This window comes from Prionailurus viverrinus, chromosome C2 (genome assembly GCF_022837055.1).
Source record: "Prionailurus viverrinus isolate Anna chromosome C2, UM_Priviv_1.0, whole genome shotgun sequence".
In the NCBI taxonomy this organism is placed as follows: Eukaryota; Metazoa; Chordata; class Mammalia; order Carnivora; family Felidae; genus Prionailurus; species Prionailurus viverrinus.
In genome coordinates, this window is record NC_062569.1 from 111,084,796 (window position 1) to 111,103,255 (window position 18,460).

General features: G+C 36.8%; 1 protein-coding gene across 23 annotated transcripts in view; it reads left to right on the top strand.

Moving 5' to 3' along the window:
• The window catches only part of ABI3BP (ABI family member 3 binding protein), a 265,227-nt gene that overhangs the window by 92,921 nt on the left and 153,846 nt on the right, over positions 1-18,460 (top strand). For all 23 annotated transcript variants that reach the window (XM_047874847.1, XM_047874857.1, XM_047874848.1 and 20 more), the window contains exons 4-6: positions 2,064-2,196; positions 15,174-15,355; positions 15,919-15,974. In XM_047874847.1, the coding sequence (XP_047730803.1) occupies positions 2,064-2,196; positions 15,174-15,355; positions 15,919-15,974 (371 nt within the window). The remainder of the gene's footprint in view (positions 1-2,063; positions 2,197-15,173; positions 15,356-15,918; positions 15,975-18,460) is intronic.

Genomic DNA, 18,460 nt, shown 5'->3' on the forward strand with positions numbered 1-18,460 from the left:
TAGTGAGGACCCATGGGATTCTGGCCTCACATTCGTCAAACTCTTTCTTAATACAAAAACACAAAGATGTGTAAGGGACGTCAAAAGAATGATTACAACTCAGCACTTTGTGGGGACTTGTATGGCACTGGTCTGGAAATTATTTTTCTCTTTGTGATGACGGGCTCAGGAAATTGTTTCATTTTGTTCAGGATATACTGTACTACCCCACCTTTCCTTTCAGGCAGCGGGTGTAATTTTTTTTGGTAATGTGAATTTGAGAATGATATAATGACTAATGTATTAACTTTGATTCATTTTATATTTGCATTTACCACATACATTTTAATCACTTTTGTATCAGATCGATACTTAGTGAAATAAATACTTTCTGGTCTTGTAGGCTTTAGGTTCCCTTGGAGAAAGGAAAATTTATCTTTTGTCTCTAAATGGCATTATCTTCATACATGGTGAGCTATGCCAGTGATGTAGAAAAAAAAAAAAACAACAACAAAACAAAGGTACAGTTCAGAAGACAGAAATTTGAGTCTTGACCCTACTCTTGGTATGAACTTGGATACCCTTGAAACTTAGCTCGGCCTTAGTTTTCATTTGTAGAATGAGATAGTGGTATTACATTAGGGAGAACCAATCAGGGGCTAGAAAAGGAATATCAGAATCCCTTCAGGGCTTTTTCAAACAGCATAAACCTCTCACTCTCATCAGGTTCTAATCTACCCTCATAGGCAGTCAGACTTGGACTCTTGGAATCATAGTAATGCTAGGTAGTATCATAGGTGGAACTGGAAAATTTTATAGAGAAGGATAAATGCATGTTTACAACAAAATAACAGCTATCCTTGACAATTATTTCAAATGTCTTTTTAATAAATTCAGCTATGTTACAAGGAAACAATCTGCCACTACTTGGTTACACATATTCTTGGCTAAGAAGGGTTTTCACCACAGTAACAACTGACAGAACTTAAATCTAATAGAAGCAGCAAGCCTGACAAAATTGTCAAGGGAATTTGGTTCAGGTAACTTTCACTAAGCTCATACAAAGGGTACCTTCCTATTAGTTCCTATTGTGTTAGATTAAAATAACACAAATTCTTCCTATAGCAAATACAACAGGCATTTCATGAAATGAAAGACAGGGTCCAATGAAAATATAGAATGTTTTATATTCTGCATAATTTTATTAGATACTCTATTGTTTTATTTACAGATTTTTTTTTTATTGAGCCAGTGTTCGTTTCCATGGCAAAGAATCTTCATTCCTCTTTTGCACTGTCCCCTAATCCTGAAGTTTCCAATATTTTTTGAAAATGCAAATATCTGCTCCTTATATGCTGGAAGATCTTAAGTGGTTTGTCACCATCTCTTGGCATTGCCCAAATCCAATTAGTCCCATCAGAAGAACCGTGATTCCTTTATTATCTCCACTCTCCCAGCATTATTAAGAATGTGTTAAAAAAAAAAAAAAAGTGCATACATTTTCTATATAGACACTAACTGTAAAAAAAAAAAATGCTTACTGTAATAGTATGACAAGGGATTTTTATGCTTCTAAATTGGCTTGAAAAAACAATATAACCTACAAGCTAGATGTTAAGCTTTCTATTCTTTGATATTCTTTAACACTAGTTCATAGTCTTGAGTAGGGGATGGGGAACCAAATATGCTTTTATTGTATCTGTAAAAGAAATTGAGTGAATCCATTTGCATTATTCATTTCACTGGTAATAGCTAAGACCTTCATATACATCCCTAACCCACAAGAAATAAAACCTGGGTATGATTGGATATACTTTACATGCCATACATTACCCATATATGCATATATATATATATATATATATACATACACATACATACACACATATATGCATACACACATAAATCTCAAAATAATATTTTGTTGGGTTTATGCTTAAATTCATGGGCACAAAATTAATAATATTAGTGTGCTCTATGAAAAGACACTTGATGGCTCACATTCTTCATCATCTTCCTGAGTCATTTTTATGCATTTTACCCCAATATAAAAATAAACTGTTACCCGTATGTTACCTCCACAGGTAAAGCACGCTCTCGCAAACCTCTCCAGCTGGTGGTCGGCACTCTGTCACCAAGCTCTGTATTCCTGTCCTGGGGGTTCCTCATTAACCCACACCATGACTGGACATTGCCGAGTCACTGTCCCAATGACAGGTAATTTATCTAACAAAAGATTTTTTTAACCTGTAAATTAGCTCTTGTTTTTGTTTTTGTTTTTAAGTAATCTCTACACTCAACGTGGGGCTTGAACTCACAGCCCCGAGATCAAGAGTCACATGCTCTATCCACTAAACCAGCCAGGTGCCCCCTACCTCTTGGTTTTCTGGTATCTGTACATGCTTTAGAAGAATGTATAAATATCAGGGGTATTAGCACATACAGATCACCCATTAGCTATACAGGCTGTCCTAAGCGTGAGGGGAATGAAAATACTAAGTGAGGGCCCTTCCCCATGAGGAAGTTACTACCTACCTGAATAGAAAACACACACAAGCATTTTTTCTTTCCAAAGAATAAAGTACAAAGGAGAATGAGCCAAATAGCAATGGGGAATTTCCGTGAGAAGAGTAATAAAAGCTCAAAGGATGAGGCCCAAGGCAGTTAGGAAAGATGGTTGAAAGTTGGAAATACTGATCTTTGGTAGGAAGAGGATGGATCTTTGATTTGACAGTTGAAGTACTAGAAGCAGTAGTTTTCAAAGTGTTGCCCCAAACCAAGTAGCACCAAAATCAGTTGGATTCACTTCTCATGTTCAGAAACTCTGAAGGTGGGGCTCAGTAATTTATGTTCTAACAAGCCTCTGGAAAATTCTGATGCTCACTTAAGTTTGAGAATCACTGCTGGAGAAAACTGGAGACATAGACACAGGGAGAGATGTAAACACAGCAAAAAGCACAGGTTTGGAAATGAAGCTCCTATCTTCCTGCACTGGACAAAATAAGAAACATCTAATGTATTTTCAAATGATTGCCATTCATCCATCCAGCACATATATTTGGTATGGTCTGTACTGAAGCTGAAGCTGGGATAGACAATGGTTGTTTATCATAAGTATTTATTACATTACCTTTAAAATTCAAAACTTCAGGGGCACCTGGGTGACTTAGTTAAGTGTCCAGCTTTGGCTCTGGTCATGATCTCATGGGTTGTGAGCTCAAGTCCCGTGTCAGGCTCTGTGCTGACAGCTCAGAGCCTGGAGCCTGCCTCGGATTCTGTGACTCCCTCTCTCTCTGCCCCTCTCCAGATTTCTGTCTCTCTCTCTCAAAAATAAACATTAAAAAATGTTTTTAATTCAAAACTTTGCATCTGACAAGGATTCCAAATTCTCTTCAACCGAGGCATTCTATGAAAAAATTTTTTAAAAAAGTTAAATGGACTCAAAGTGATTTTTAAATTTTTAAAAGTTTCATCCCATTTTTATTTTTTTTTTAATTTTTTAAAAAGTGTTTATTTTTTTGAGAGAGAGTTAAAATGTGAGTGGGGAAGGGGTGGAGAGCGAGGGAGACACAAAATCTGAAGCAGGCTCCAGGCTTTGAGTTGTCAGCACAGAGCTTGATGCAGGGCTTGAAGTCATGAACCATGAGATCATGACCTGAGCTGAAGGCAGATCCTCAACTGACTGAGCCACCCAGATGCCCTCATTTCCTTTTTAAATAAAAAATGTGTTATTGAGGTATAATTTAAATCCAATATAATGCACTATTTGATCAGATATGAAAAATGCACATAATCATGTATTCTATGCCCCATCAAGAAATAGAACCTTTTCATTCCCCCAGATAGTACCTTTCTCAAGAAGCAACCACTGATTTGATTTCCATCACTGTAGATAAGTTTTGCCTAATCTATAATTGTACATAAATGAAATCATACAGCATGTTATGTGTCCCTTTGTTTTCATTCAGCATGTTTTTGCGATTCATGACATTGTGTGTGTTATAGTTCATTCCTTTTTTTTTATTGTTTAGTTTTGAGAGAGAGTACAAGTGGGGAGGGACAGAGAAAGAGGGGGACAGAGCAGAGAGCCCAAAGTGGGGCTCAAACTTACGAGCCTCGAGATCATGACCTGAGCTGAAGTCTGATGCTTAACTCACTGAGACACCCAGGTACCTCTCATTCTTTTTTCACTTCTGAGTGGTATTCTGTTACGTGAATATTCCAGAATTTATTATCTAGTCTTTTATTGGTGGGTACTTACGTATGTCTTGTTTTGGGTTATTATGAATTGAGATTTTAGAAATGTTTTTCTTTAAGACTTTTTAGACCTATGTTTTAATTTCTCTTATATAAATATTTAGAAGTGGAATAGCTAGGTCACAGGGGAAATGTATGTTTAACTTTTTTTTTCGCCTAACTTTTCCATTTATACTCCTATAAGCAATAGGACAATTCGGATTGTTCTATGTCCTCACCAGCATTTCATGTTGTCAGCATTTTGCATTTTCGCTGTTCTAGCATAGCAGCATCTTACTAGAGTCTTAATATCCACTATTACTTTTCATATACTTTTCATATACTTTTGGACATAATCTCTTGTGTAGTGTTTTATTTTTATTTGTCTAAATTGAACCAAAAAAGACCTTTAAAAATGTTCCTAAGTTCTCAAGAGTACCTTTCATATGACTTTCATTAGGAAATTTAGACTAAGAAAAAAATTAGATTTTCCTTCACATGTTCATAGTTCTGAAGGAAGAAATTATTGGAAAAACCCATGTAGAAGATAGTGGCAAAACCAAATTTCTTGAAAAATAAGCTTGAGATGTTTCAAAGAAACTAAAATGTTCCTTTATCACCCACCACTAAGTCCATTAACTTACTTTGTTTGGAAAATGGACTCTTGACAAAATAGGCTTTCATGTGGTAATTCCAGCTTTTACTGGATTGATCCAGGGTACCATGCTGAGAAGGTTAACATTTACGGATTGCTTTCTTACTCCTTTTCAGTTTCTTGAGTTTCTAATTTAAAGACAGAAGGGGAAACAAAAAAAAGGAAGCAAGGAAATGTGGAGCTCTTGTAGCAAAATGAAGCTGATTTTAATAGTTACTTAACTTGCTTGATAAATTCATGGAATTAACTAACCCACAAATCCATAGAGCATGCTTTGGACATGATTTCTTCCCCTGTCCTCAAATTTTTCGTTCAGTTCCATTTGGCCTTACCCTTCATGAAGGAATTTATCTGATACTGATTCTAATTGACAGATGTTGCCATGGTTTGATAGCACAAAGAGATAATACAGGGAGAAGGAGAGGAACAGATGGTCTGATGAAGCTAGGATATTAACCAAGGCAATTGATTAGAAGACCCAAGCTACTCAGACCATGCATGTATCTCTCCCTAACCCCCTTGCTCATCTCCCACACACCCTGGCTTTACTCTTGTCATCAAATAGATGGAGCCATGCCCATTAAATCACAATAGTCAAAATTGATAATTCTACTTAGCATAAAGTGTTTTTCTTAAGATTCAATAATAACATATCAAGATACTTGTAAACTTTGAAACCTGGATGAATGGGACAATCAAGATATCCTGGACAAAAATAGGAAACTCTTAGGACATGACTAACAGGGAAGAATTCAATGGTAATGCTTAAAAGAAAGCATTTGGAGTACTTACGGATTTCATTTAACATGCCTCCTTTCTTCCTAGTTAGTACCGTTAATAAAAAGCTGAAATTTAAAGTCTTTGTGGTAGCTGAGAAAAAATAGTGGTCCTTGTTGAAAGGCCCTAGAACTACTGTGCACATTATAAACACCCAAATAAATCCACCAGGATTCTAAATGAATGTAATTAGAAGCAGACTTGGAGAAATCTACCCTACAAGATGCTGGGGTTTTTTTGTTTGTTTTAGAATTTTGACTAAGCCAGTAGGTTAGAATAATAGTAGCTATAGGGAATGATTGCTTCTTGAAAACCAGAAGATTAATATAGCTGAGTTTTGCCTTCAGGAGTACTTTATTAAATAATCATTGGAATCTGAATGCCTTTGGCTTGCATTAGGAACACCAACTGGCATCAGTGTAATGCACTGAATTCTAATACTGGCACTCTGTGTAATATTGGCATCCTTTCTCATTGATGCATACAGCCCTATTTATCCTATACAAAGAAAATTTTTTTGTCTTTATACTTGGATTTCGACTTAATCTATGAAAGCTCAATGCAGTAAGTTTCCAAGTGAGAAAACCCCTATGTTTCATTTTGTTTTAAGTTTGGAAATATTAATGGCGTATCACGTTATCCTTCATAACACAGGGCTCTGTTACTGTTTGCATAGGGTCCATATGGGTATTCATGTTCCTAAATCCTTTCCTGAATTCACATTGGAAAGTAGATGTGTTTTTACTCTTTGAATGGAAGAATGTACACATTTGTCCTCAATATATCTAAGGGCAAAAGAAACCTTTCCAAATTGGCCCCAATGAAGAGTAAAACATGTTTTTAACCAAATTTATTCACTCATTAATAGCTTATTTTTTCCCTCCCATGTTTCCAACTTGTTAAAGTGTTCAAGATTGCTTTAGTTCTCACTCCTTTGCCAACTTATTAAAGCTTTATGATTTGTTTAGAAATCATTTTCACATTTTCTGACACTTTCATACTGTAGTTATTTACTGTTAATGTAGAATGAGGGTCCTCCTTTTGGGCTGGTCCAGAGCAGGCTCTGGCCTTTCTTTTTTTGTGTCCCCCCGCCCCCCAGGTTTTTAAGAAGCAAATATTTTTGATGTCTGAATTCTCGATTGAGCCCAATGCCTTATTATCCATTTGTCTTTCCATGTAAATTTTAAGCTCTGTGAGGACAGGAACCATGTGTATCATAACCAACTTAATCTTCCCAGTCCCTAGATCAGCAACTGGCACATAATAGGCCCTCAGTCGATACATACTGAATGAATAAAAAGTAAAACAGCAGCATTTTCACTTTAGTTTCACCAGTACTTCAAACTTCACATGACAAAATTGAACTCCTACTGTTTCTCTTGATATTTCAGGTCCATGTCTTAGTACTTGCTGAAGTACCTTCATTCCTCCATTCACTCTAACTTGAATCTTGATTCATTTTTTATTTTTCCTCTCCTATAGCTAATAAGCCCCCAAGTTATAATGGTTCTGCCTTTGGGAAGTACATCAATGCCTTTATTTTCTACTTCTTCACATTCGTGCCAATAATTCTAATTCAGACACTTGTCACCATACCCTGGATCCTGGAAATAGCATCCTGGCTTCTTTCCCTGGCTCTTTTCCTACTCCAGTCCATCCCGGCTTCTGCAAAACTAAGGAAATTTAGATTATCCACCATCAGCTCACTCGTTCTTCACCCCAGATTCATCCTCCTCCTCTTCTTTCCAAGGAGCACATTTCTGACTCGAGACTGTGCTCATCATCCTGTCCCTTCCACATTCCTTAAGACTTTACTCTCAAATTTACCCCTTCACTGCCATTGGGACCATGCCTCTTGCTTGCAAATAGGTTGAAGATTTCTCTATCACCAAACAACACTTTCTGTTAATTCTGTTAGCTCTTCCAAGCTATTTTTCAGTCTCTTCATTCCAGTACTTTTCAGAGTGGTCTGTTCTCTCATACCTGGTTTTTGTTCCACCCCTACAATCTTTTTTCCCTTTCACTGGTTTCCTTTCCTTTTTTACCATTCCATTGAAATATCTCTTTGTGGTCACCAATGACCAATGAATTGCTAAATCTAGAAGTGTTTTCTCAGTTCATACTCTTTTTTTTTTTAATGTTAATTTATTTTTGAGAGACAGAGTGTGAGTGGGGGAGGGGCAGAGAGAGGGGGAAACAGAATCCAAAGCAGGCTCCAGACTCTGAGCTGTCTGCACAGAACCTCACGAGGGGCTCAAACCCACAAACTGAGCTCATGACCTGAGCTGAAGTCAGAGACTTAAACAACTGAGCCACCCAGATGCCCCTCAGTTCTTACCTTTTTAACCTCTCAGTGGAATTGTTAGCCACCGTCTTTATTGAACTCTTTCTTTGACATGTTTTGTGAAATGTTTCTCTTGGCCTTTTTCTCCTCTCTATTGCTAATTGTTAGCCTATCTCCCAAAGTGGAATAGAGTTTTATCCTTGGATCTCTCATCTGTTTCCCCCCTTATCTCATCTATGCTGTGTCTTTAAGTAAAACAGTGCTTCTCAAACTTTATGCATGTAAATCATGTAAGAGACCTTGTTACAATGCAGATTCTATTCCAGAGCATAAGGAAAAGCCTGCGGTTCTGCATTTCTAAAAGCTCACAGGATGTGCTGATGTTGCTTTTGTACAGAGAGCAATGGGAGTGATAAGGATATAAGTGACTTGCAGGGCTAATATCTGACCTTGACTCATTTCCAAAGTTCTAAGACTATTTTCAGTTGTAATGATCTACATTAGATCATTAATGGGGTGTAATGATCTACATTAGAATGACCAAATAATGGTGGTTAGTACCTCTAACTCCAACTAAATTCTTAATCTGTACTACAAAAAAAATTCCTTTCCATTACTTTAATTCCCTTCAAGGTAGGAAATTCAGTTTTGATTTATATTAATGCTTTTCTTAGCACACTTATCCCATAAAGAAATCTAGTTGCATCAATTCTTGTGTAGAAATACTAACTTTGGGGGCTCCTGGGTGGCTCATGCCTCCCACTCTTGATTTTGGCTCAGGTTACCAATCTCAAGGTATGTGAGATCTAGCCCCATGCTGGGCTCTGTGCTGACAGTGCAGAGCCTGCTTGGATTCTCTTTCCCTCTCTCCCTGCCCCGTCCTTGTGTGTGTGCCTGCACACACTCTCTCTCTTTCTCTTTCTTTCTCTCTCTCAAAATAAACTTAAAAAAACAAATATAACTTTGATCTTTTTTTTCTTCATTTCATTTCTTCCATGAGTCATTCCTTGGTTGACTCGTGTGGACTGAGTGTATTATTTGAGATTCTTCCCTCCAATCTCTAATTCTCCCACTGCTGGTAAGTCTAACCTCCTCCATCACTGCTTAACTTTATTCCCTGGCTGAAGAATCTCCACCAGCTTCTACTGCCTGGTAAAAGAAATCATAGACTCTCTCATAGAATCTATCTCCAAGAATATATGAGTCATGCTACTGCCATGAGTTTGAAATCTGGACTCCTTTGCTTTCCTGGACCTATGTAGGATATCCAACTTTAAGTCACACCCTTTGGATTTAAAATGCCATTTGTCCATTGCAACAGTTCAAGTGTAGAGGGCTATACCCAGCTCCCCTCAGCACCCTCTGTTTTTCATCCCAACTTCTTTAGTTCTATCCATATATACATCTACCTCCTTCACTATACTGTGAGCTCATTTTTGAAGTTTTCAGTGTCCCACTCATCTTCCATTGCATGTGTATCCTAGCATCCTGCTTTATAATAGCAGTTCTCAACACATGTACAAGTGAATAAGTGGAATGTTACAGAGCAAGTCTTAAGGTCAGGCCATCTAGCTCTTGAACGTCTTATGCAACATCCCTTGTCTAGAGTCTACAGTGAGTATCTCCAGCAATGATAACAGCACAGGCATTGAGGGTACAAATTCTGGTCAGACTGACCTATGTTCAAAATTCTGTTGTATTATTAACTGAATGGACTTGGATAAGGTATTTAAAGGCATTTTTTAAAATCTGTAAAATGGGGTAATAATACCACTATCTCATGGGGTTGTCAGAATTTAATGAGATGATACGTGTAAAATGGTTAACCCAGTGTATGGCACACAGTAAGCACTCAGTAAATGGTACTGTTTGCTATTCTTGTTGATTTTGATATTACTTGCTTTGTTTTATAACGGCCATTTCAGATGAGCTATTTCATTTTAGGTAGCACCAAAATCACTAGAAACTGATTCTTTTGGTTGATGTTTAAGCCAGCCACCATTAGGGGATAAAGGAGAGAGTTTTGGAAATTTGTGACCAGTTTGAAAATTATTTTAAGAGTCCAAAGATAATAAAAACCTGAACTGGTCCCATAAGTGCTGCTTAGAAATGAAGAAGAAACAAGTAAAAGAGGAATAACGCAGGGAAACCTAACTGGCCTTGAAAACCGATTGAGGGGAGAAGGGGCCTGAAGCTAACAGGAATAGGAGCAGATTTGAACAGAAGTAGATTTTAAGGTAGTGAGAAAACTCAGGAAGGATTAAATCACTAGGTTGGATCAAGAGGTTTTATTATATTACAGATCAGACACCAGATTACAAAGAGATTTAGGCATCACGAGTGATGAGAAAGTGGGATAAGGTAGATTACTTGTAAGACATCTTGTGTTAAACAACAGCAGGGATAAAAGGGAATATGAAATGAAAATTCTTTTCATTTTTGTTAGAATGAAAAATACCTAAACAATTTTTTGGCTCAGAAGTGAGTGAATGGAATAAGGAAATGGAATAAAATCACCAAGATGCTTATTTATGTTTGGGCAGCAGGAAGAACCCCAGAATCAGAGAGGGGCCGGGAGGGGTGATGGACAGAGACACTTTAAGAAGAAAGGAGTGAGGGCAGAATTTAAATCAGAAGCAAAAATATTGACAAAGGCGGTGTCAGGAAGTGTCCTTTGATATAAAGAGAACAAAAAAAATCTATATAATGGATGTTTTAGGAAATATAATAGTAGTTACAGAAATAAAAATCTTGCTGAAAAAAGTATAGAAAGTTCAAACAATGACCAATAACATGCATCAAGCAGACTGGTTTGTGAAAGGACTACATTTATCTTGTCATAGCTCCATTTCTCCTCTTGGTATAATTGACTACTAGTTATTTCATAAATCACGTTTATGGGGTTTCTATCCTGTGTTCTGCCTCTGTAGTTTATTGGAATAAAGGTCTAATATGTAGACAGTAAACTTGTAGAAACAAAAAGGATCCCATACGTTGTCTAGTCCAACCCCTGTTCTTTTTGGAGAGTGAAAATCCTACATTTAGAGGAGCTATGGAATTTTTTTTTTTAAATTTTTTTTTCAACGTTTATTTATTTTTGGGACAGAGAGAGACAGAGCATGAACGGGCGAGGGGCAGAGAGAGAGGGAGACACAGAATCGGAAACAGGCTCCAGGCTCTGAGCCATCAGCCCAGAGCCCGACGCGGGGCTCGAACTCACGGACCGCGAGATCGTGACCTGGCTGAAGTCGGATGCTTAACCGACTGCGCCACCTAGGCGCCCCTGGAATTTTTTTTTTAAACTACAGTAAGCATTATTATCAATATTCATACTATTAGGGAGATCCAAGCAAAGATAATGTTATTTAAACCAAACATTCCATTCAGTAGTTTCTTACCACAAGAACATGAAATGTTCTCATTGCTTAAAGTCCAAGTTGCTGGAGGCAGGTCTTCCAGAAGTCTAGTCTGATGACATTCACTGACTGTTACTTATATTTTTAATAGACTTGTTGCACTTGTGTCCAAATTTAATCATCAACAGAAAAGGGTATGATCAACGTTTGATCCTGAGTGTCCTCAGACAATAATGGGAAGTCTGTGACTCTATGTTATGGTAAATACACAATAAAATAAAAAGCCTTAAATGATGTTGAAAGGAATTATGATTGTCCTCTTCCCTCCTGCTGGGTCTTTTTACCTGTTTTCATTTCCTTTTGCCAAGCACCACGGTAGTAGAAAGACCATCCAATGCAATACTAAAGGTATTAGTTGAGTCAGAAAACCACCATTTGTCTGGCTTTGTCCCTGACAATCAGATCTTAGACACTTACTGGCCTTTTTTTTCTTCTATAATAATTCTTATTCTCATTTCAGTTTATTGTATGAATCAACTGAAGTAAATTTTAAAATCTTAAGCCCTCTGCAAATGTTCAGTGTAGATATTTATTGTATTTTCCTTCATTTTGCATTGATTCTATAGGAATGCTGAGTTTTGGTAAGTAAAACCTTAGGCAATGACACATTGAAAAAGATAATATAATTGTAAACTTTATTGCTTAAATCCATATTTTCTGGTGACGGAATTATTGACCATTTAGAGCAATTATATTCTAACTTTAGAATGACCCCATGAGCACCCAAATATCCATTCTGTTCATTCCACATTTATGGAGTACCTTCTGTGTGTGGTACGGCACTGTTAATTTTCATAAGGCCTGTATTTAGCTTTAAAATCAAGGAAATTTGCTTCACTACCTTACAGGTAAATAGTCTTACTGACTATCTCTTTTAACATTTAGAACTTCCTATGTTACACAACTATCAATTGAGCCAGTGTTGGTAAAGATAACCTCTGAGGCTGAAGAGAGAGGTTGGCTGCCTGTATGTTTATTTTTCCTAACAAACTTGATATGAGACAAGTTATTTTGAATGCTTTGTGATCAAGATCGAAAAAATGTGCAGGATTTTTTTTAATGTTTATTTATTTTTGAGTGTGAGAGACACACAGTACAAGTGAGGGAAGGGCAGAGAGAGAGAGGGAGACACAGAATACAAAGCAGGCTCCAGGTTCTGAGCTGTCAGCACAGAGCATGACTGGGGCTCAAACCCACAAAACACAAGATCATGACCTGAGCCAAAGTTGGATGCTCACCAACAGATCCACCCACTCTGTTTTTGTTTTTGTTTTTGTTTTGTTTTGTTTTTACCATGTGGGAAGTTCTTAGAACATTTTTGTACCATTTTATTCCTGGGAAGATAATATAAAATCAAACTTACTGGTAACTCTGGAATCTGGCCTTTGGTTGTTGTATTAGCAGTGACCCCCCCCCTCCCCCAACACACCTTGGATCATACCAGCAATTAAGGATTTGAGAAATGTATCCAAAGTATAGATGCATAATGTGGTAGCCCATCTGGTCTGATTTTAGCTTCTCTGCACTTTGCTGACTTTTTCTAGTATACAAGGCAGGGAAAAACACAGCCACAAAAATTCCATGCAGCATACTTGTCAATAAGTGTGTTGCATAAATGTCTATTGATGTTTCAACTCACAGGACACAGAGGATTAGTAGTCTATAATGTATGTTCCCAGTAGCAGTTAGTATTTTGGCTGAACGGCTTCCTTCACTCGTTCAGTCTCTTGCTGCTTGGAAGTCAGGAACTGGAGCCCTGACAGTTTTACTAGAAAGAAGCAAGCTAATGAATGACTTCAAGCATTTCAATAGTTTGTAACTAGTAGGAACATAGGCTGAATATACAAATACATTCAAAATACAAATGTACAGAAACATACAAAACCATTCCCCCTCTATCTGTATTTGTTAACTATAAACCCCCTGCTGACTTGATGGCCATGCAACACGTGCATTTGCACAGGGTCCCCCTGTGCACTTAGAAGGGTCCATGCTTGGTTTAATACTCTAATGTCACTGTCTTGAAATGCTTAATCATTTTTGAACATGGGGTCCTATGTTTTCATTTTGGGATGAGTCTCACAAATTATGTAGCCAGTCCTGCCCCTTGTTTCTAGAAGTTCTAGGTAATTGTTTTTATGTATCATCAACAATGTGTTCCTGGCACTTAGAAGGGGGCACAATAAACGTTTTTAGCACAAGTAAATGAGTGACTTTGTAAGGCTTCAAGTAAAAGCAACTGACCAGAATCTTAGCCCCTTTAGTTTTGCTAGGGTGGGGAGTGGGGGAGAGGTACTAAATGTTTGAGAGAAAATTTAAAATAGAAGAACCTAAAATAGTATAACAAACATCTAAGTTTCCATCAGCATACATGACAGCTATTATTTTATTCTATTTATTGAAAATGTTTATTTAAAAATAAAAAGCAGATAAAATATACCTGTTGGCCCCACTTCTATACTCCTTTATCTCACTGGGTGGGGCGCCGGGGTGACTCAGTTCCTTAAGTGGGTAAGCATCTGATTTTGGCTCAGGTCATGATCTCATGGTTTGAGTTTGAGCCCCACATCGGGCTCTGTGCTGACAGTGTGAAACCTACTTTGGATCTTCTGTATCCTCCCCCTTTGTCCCTCCCCTGCTCTCTTGAGCTTTCTCGAGCTCTCTCAAAAATAAGCATTAAAAAAAATTCTTATCTCACTGGGAACTAGAGCACTAATATGAATGTTGGACCCTTGCAATATTTGCTGTCTCTTTACACTGCTACCATATATGGTAACGTATTTTGTGAGCATTTTAATATTTATGTGAATCATGAAACTATATGTGTCATCTTGTAATTTGCTATTTTTGTTCAGTATTCGTAAAATCTGTTCATATTGATATATAGCTCTAGCTCATTGATTTCTTATGACTGTATACAGTACTAATGCGCCCCCCTGTCCTGATTGGCCCACTTGGTGAGGCTGTTTACAGCAGGGTCAGAGGAGTCTTTGTATTCTGGTTCTGTCACTGGTCAAAGTCACTAGGTGGGCAGCAATGGGCAAGTTAAATGATGTTTCTGAATCTCTATTTTCACATCTATAGAATGAGTTAATAACTTCTACCCCTTCAGATGATTTTATGACAACAAGATAATATATATAAAACCTAGCGTGTGATAAAAGTGCAAAAAAAATAGCGGTGACAATTAGCATTACTTCATATGTATGTCTGAATATTATGAACCCCTAAGCAAATAGGTAACCTTGATCTTAAATTTGCATGGTTTGATTCTTTTCATTGAACTCTTAGCTTGGCTTTGGTTTTGATTCTATTTTTATGATAAGAATGTTTCACTCTTAAAATGCAGTCCTGGATGTATCTTAGAATTTCAGGATCCCCTTGTACAAAATTGAATGATACCACCTCTAATTCATGTTCCATGGCATAAACCCATACAGTTGCAAGTTAAACCCATTTAGCTATAAAACTTCAGTATTAAGCACTTGAAAAATTATACCTATGCTCTGTTCTATGCATAATTGGAAAGAAATGAACATCCGGCGCTTGCCAACTTTCATTTTGCAAAGTAGCAAATAATAGAACTGAATTCTGTTAGACCGTAACTGTGCTTCACATTCTCCAACTTGGCATTAGAAATTTAAAACCTTAAGTACACACTGAGCTATTTTGTCATGTTCTCTGCAATTTCTAAAAAATAAAAACAGAAGCCAGTATTAAGCATAGTCTTTGAAGTAGATGGGAGTCTGTGATGTATTAAGAAACTTGAAATAGCATTCTGATTCTCCCTGTGGATTAAAAGCATCATGTTTTGGTTATTCAACAGATATTATACAATTCGCTATAGAGAAAAGGATAAGGAGAAGAAATGGGTTTTTCAACTCTGTCCAGCCACTGAAACAATTGTGGAAAATCTAAAACCCAACACAGTTTATGAATTTGGAGTGAAAGACAATGTAGAAGGTGGAATTTGGAGTAAGATTTTCAATCACAAGACTATTGTTGGAAGTAAGTACCAGGAACTGTTTGAGGAAGATTTTTGTAACTTTTATCTTCTTTTCCTAAGTACCAAAATTTTAATTATTTTATTCTTAAATATGAGGGGAGTTAACTGCCATCCTCTAGTGCTTAAAAAAATACAAAAGTGAAGACAATTTGAGTACTGATACTTCAGAATCTTTTATGTTGATGAGTGTTTTTTTGAACAGAAAATGTGATGAACTGATGTTTGATGCCTTTATTGATAACACTTTTTGGCCATTTTAGTATTTTCAATCAATCTCAGATCTATGAGCACCAACTGAGTGAAGACAGCAGTAATGTGTATTGGTGTTCAGAATGGAAAGCTGGGCCAGTAGAAGTGAACATAGAAATACTTGAAGGGGCCCAAACCTTGTCATCTCTTCATTCAAACTTCATTGGAATCAGCGCTTGAAATGACAGTAAATAACTAATAGGAATAAAGAGTCTGAGTTAGAAAAGGAGTACAGTTGTCTTCATCATGAGTAGGAAGAGTTAATTTAGGAACACAAAGAATGAAAATAATGTTATTTTCTGCTTGTTTTTGTCAGGTAAAAGCAAAGTCAATGGGAAAATCCAAAGTACCTATGACCAAGCCCACACAGTGGTAGGTACCAGGTTATTCTCAGGAATGTTTTTTAGAAATTGTATCTGCATTGTGTTGTTGTTGTTGGTTGCAAAAAAATAGGCCTATTAGGATTAGATGACTGGCCATGGGGCTTTGTGTAAAGTACTTAATGCTTTAGGAATTTCTTTTTCAGCAAATGGAGGTAGAAATATGAGAGCAAATTATCTAATATGTTTAAAGCTCTAAAATACTGATACTTGATGTAGTTATTCTATATCCAGATTCCAGGTATTTTGAGGTTATGCTTATTATCTGCAGTGGATTGTCTTTTAGAATAACCTGTTTCCAGAGTAAATCTGTATATGTTCTATTTACATTGGTATTACTCACTTCTCTGTCCTCTTCCCACTATTTTCTCACTTCCTGCTTAAAGAGCTAACCCTTTTCAAAATGATGAAGCAACTGGCTTGGTTTTTATTTGTGCCTAGCCTCTATTGAGTGTAGTAAATATCTGCATATCTTACCTGCCAGGCATCCCCCTCATCTAGACCCCCTCTTCTCTCTCACTGCAGAAACTCAGTCTCTTGTCCTTTTTCCCTCCACTTTTCAAAATCTGTTCTCAGGAAGCACCACACCAGTTATGTACTACCTGTTATAAATGTAAGCCATTGTTGTAACTGTCACAGAGATGTTTGCGTTTTCTTTTATTGTTTTTATCTGTTTCTTTTTTTTTTTAATTTGTTTATTTAAATTCAAATCAGTTAGCATACAGTGTAGTATTGGTTTCAGGAGTAGAACTGGGTGACTCAGCACTTACATATGACACCCAGTGATCATCCCAACAAGTGCCTCCCTTAATGCCCATCACCCATTTAGCCCATCCCGCCACCTACCTCCCCTCCACCAACTCTCAGTTTGTCCTGTCTTTAAGAGTCTCTTATAGTTCGCCTCCTTCTCAGTTTTTATCCTTTTTTTCCTTCCCTTCCCCTATGTTGATCTGTTGTGTTTCTTAAATTCCACATATGAGTGAAATCATATGATATTTATCTTTCTCTGACTTATTTCGCTTAGCACGATACCCTATAGATCCATCCACATTGTTGTAAATGGCAAGATTCATTCTTGGTGATTACTGAGTAATATTCCATTGTATGTGTATATATGTGTGTATGTGTGTATGTATCTATATACATATATATATATACATATATATATATATATATATATATATATATATACACATACATACATATATACACATATATCCCATCTTCTTTACCACTCATCAGTCAATGGACATTTGGGCTCTTTCCATAATTAGGCTATTGTTGATAGTGCTGCTATAAACATTGGGGTGCATGTGCCCCTTCAAATCAGAATTTTTGTGTCCTTTGGATATATACCTAGTAGTGCAATTGCAGGGTCATAGGGTAGTTCTATTTTCAAGTTTTTGAGGAACCTCCACACCATTCTCCAGAGTGGCTGTACCAGTTTGCATTCCCACCAACAGTGAAAAAGGGTTCCTTCACGTTTCTCTGCATCCATTAAATCACATGCATGATTGTAAGATGATGGCCCGAGCAGGTAGAGGAGGCACTCTGGTGAGAAGGGAGGAATTTGGTGCTGGCTTTGGTCCCTATGTGTTGGGAGTATCCAGCCAGGGAAATACCCTACAGTCAAGTGAACATGCAAAGACTATTCGTGGCTGCAAATTTGCTCTATTTAATGTGTCCATGTTGTAGATGGATATCTTTTATGTCTAATGAAATAGTCAAAAGAATACCCCATTGATCATGTAGGCTAGTAGGAAAAAAAAGGTAGTACATACCTCATTGGGATGGAAAAAAAATGCAGAATTCTTGTCAGTGACAGAAAAATGGTTTGGGTAAAAAAGATTGAGAATTAATCCTGATAAGGCAAATGTTTCTGTGGTTTGCATTGGCAGAAAAGTGTGTCCCTTGTAAATTTATGATCAAGTAATGATTATTAGATTGCCCAGGAAAGTGTTTTGTTATGTTGCAAATCATCAGGTAAGAAAGGAGATGGCAGGTAAATTCTCATGTCACATTCATTCATTCATTCATTCATTTTTTTCTTTCCTTTCTTTAGATTTTGATTTGTTTCCTAATAATCTAATATCTAAAAATTGAGACTATATAGATATGGGGAAAGCAATAAAAACAAAATTATCCACAACACTTCCAAATAAAGACCACTATAAAACCATTTATAATCCACTTAGTCAAAATATGGCATAACATATTTCATGTCATAAAATGCTCTTCATATATATAATTTTAATTACTGTGTATTCTATAATATAAATTGGAAACTCAGTCTCCAATTTGTAGGCATTCAAGTTATTTCTAATTGTTTTTAATTATAAGTGATGCTATGGCAAACATTTATGACTATAATCTTAGTTCATTTGTCTACTTGTTTCTTTATAATTGATACTTAGACAGGAATTAGTAACTTAGATTCTTAACATATTGAAAACTTCCTATATGTAATCAAATTTCTTT